General features: G+C 49.0%; 2 protein-coding genes across 2 annotated transcripts in view; one reads left to right on the top strand and one right to left on the bottom strand.

Moving 5' to 3' along the window:
• Nucleotides 1–835, top strand: part of T265_07097 (hypothetical protein) — a gene marked incomplete at both ends in the record, with an annotated part of 3,182 nt that extends 2,347 nt beyond the window's left edge. The window contains one exon of the mRNA XM_009172540.1: nucleotides 684–835. Within this exon, the coding sequence (XP_009170804.1) occupies nucleotides 684–835 (152 nt within the window). The remainder of the gene's footprint in view (nucleotides 1–683) is intronic.
• Nucleotides 1–880, bottom strand: part of T265_07096 (hypothetical protein) — a gene marked incomplete at both ends in the record, with an annotated part of 61,995 nt that overhangs the window by 12,312 nt on the left and 48,803 nt on the right. The window lies entirely within an intron of this gene.

The following is an 880-nucleotide window of genomic DNA, read 5'->3' as shown; positions in this document are numbered from 1 at the left end:
TGGTCTGGCTGCTCCCCTTTGGCCTTCCTGGCATGGTTGCACCTTGTGGAACGAAGTTCCAGCCAGTGTAGCCCGCGGGATCATTGCAGCACTGAAGCCCGACCACCACGTCAAGGTGGCAGCTTTAGGGGCAGGCAGTTGTTTTCGCAAACCATGTGAGCAAAACTCATACGACGTACACGTAAGTGATACTCCGTGTTGTTTAGATGAGTCCGATTGAGGTACGTCAAGGTGGCAGCTTTAGGTCGGGGCAGTTGTTTTCGCAAACCATGTGAGCAAAACTCATACGACGTACACGTAAGTGATACTCCGTGTTGTTTAGATGAGTCATTCCGATTGAGGTGGTCAGGTGAGCATGCATAACAACTGTGCAGGTTCGTCGTGTCACCACGTTGACGGTAGAAGGGGGGACACCCAAAAGAATGGTGTGCAAAGTGAACCCACTTTTTCTCACTGACTAAGTTTGGTTATGGATTTATCAGAATATATTAGGAATCCACAATCAAGAGAATATTGCAGAGAACGGACGCATGCCTTTCACACGTTCAATCGTATAGATCCATCGTGATTGGCTGGAATCGCAAGACAGGACTATCATTGAGACGCATGCAACCAAGCGAGAATAGGCAACATCGTTTGCTCATTTTTCACTACACTTGATAGTTACTACAAATAATCCCCAGAGGAAATGAAGCTGGTGACTCGGCACGTATCCAAAGCCGGTATCCGTTTTCGGATTGATCTGTCACGTCGAACTAGTGTTGGGCGGAACTCCACAAGGATCATTCTTTACCACTCGCAGTCAGGTGCTGCTACGGTCGGAAGTCCATCCTGACGCAAGATTGGCCGGAAGTTCGGGACGCTTGCCAGTCCGGTATCA

Source organism: Opisthorchis viverrini (assembly GCF_000715545.1).
Source record: "Opisthorchis viverrini unplaced genomic scaffold opera_v5_161, whole genome shotgun sequence".
In the NCBI taxonomy this organism is placed as follows: domain Eukaryota; kingdom Metazoa; phylum Platyhelminthes; class Trematoda; order Opisthorchiida; family Opisthorchiidae; genus Opisthorchis; species Opisthorchis viverrini.
This window is presented reverse-complemented; position numbering and strand designations above follow the sequence as displayed.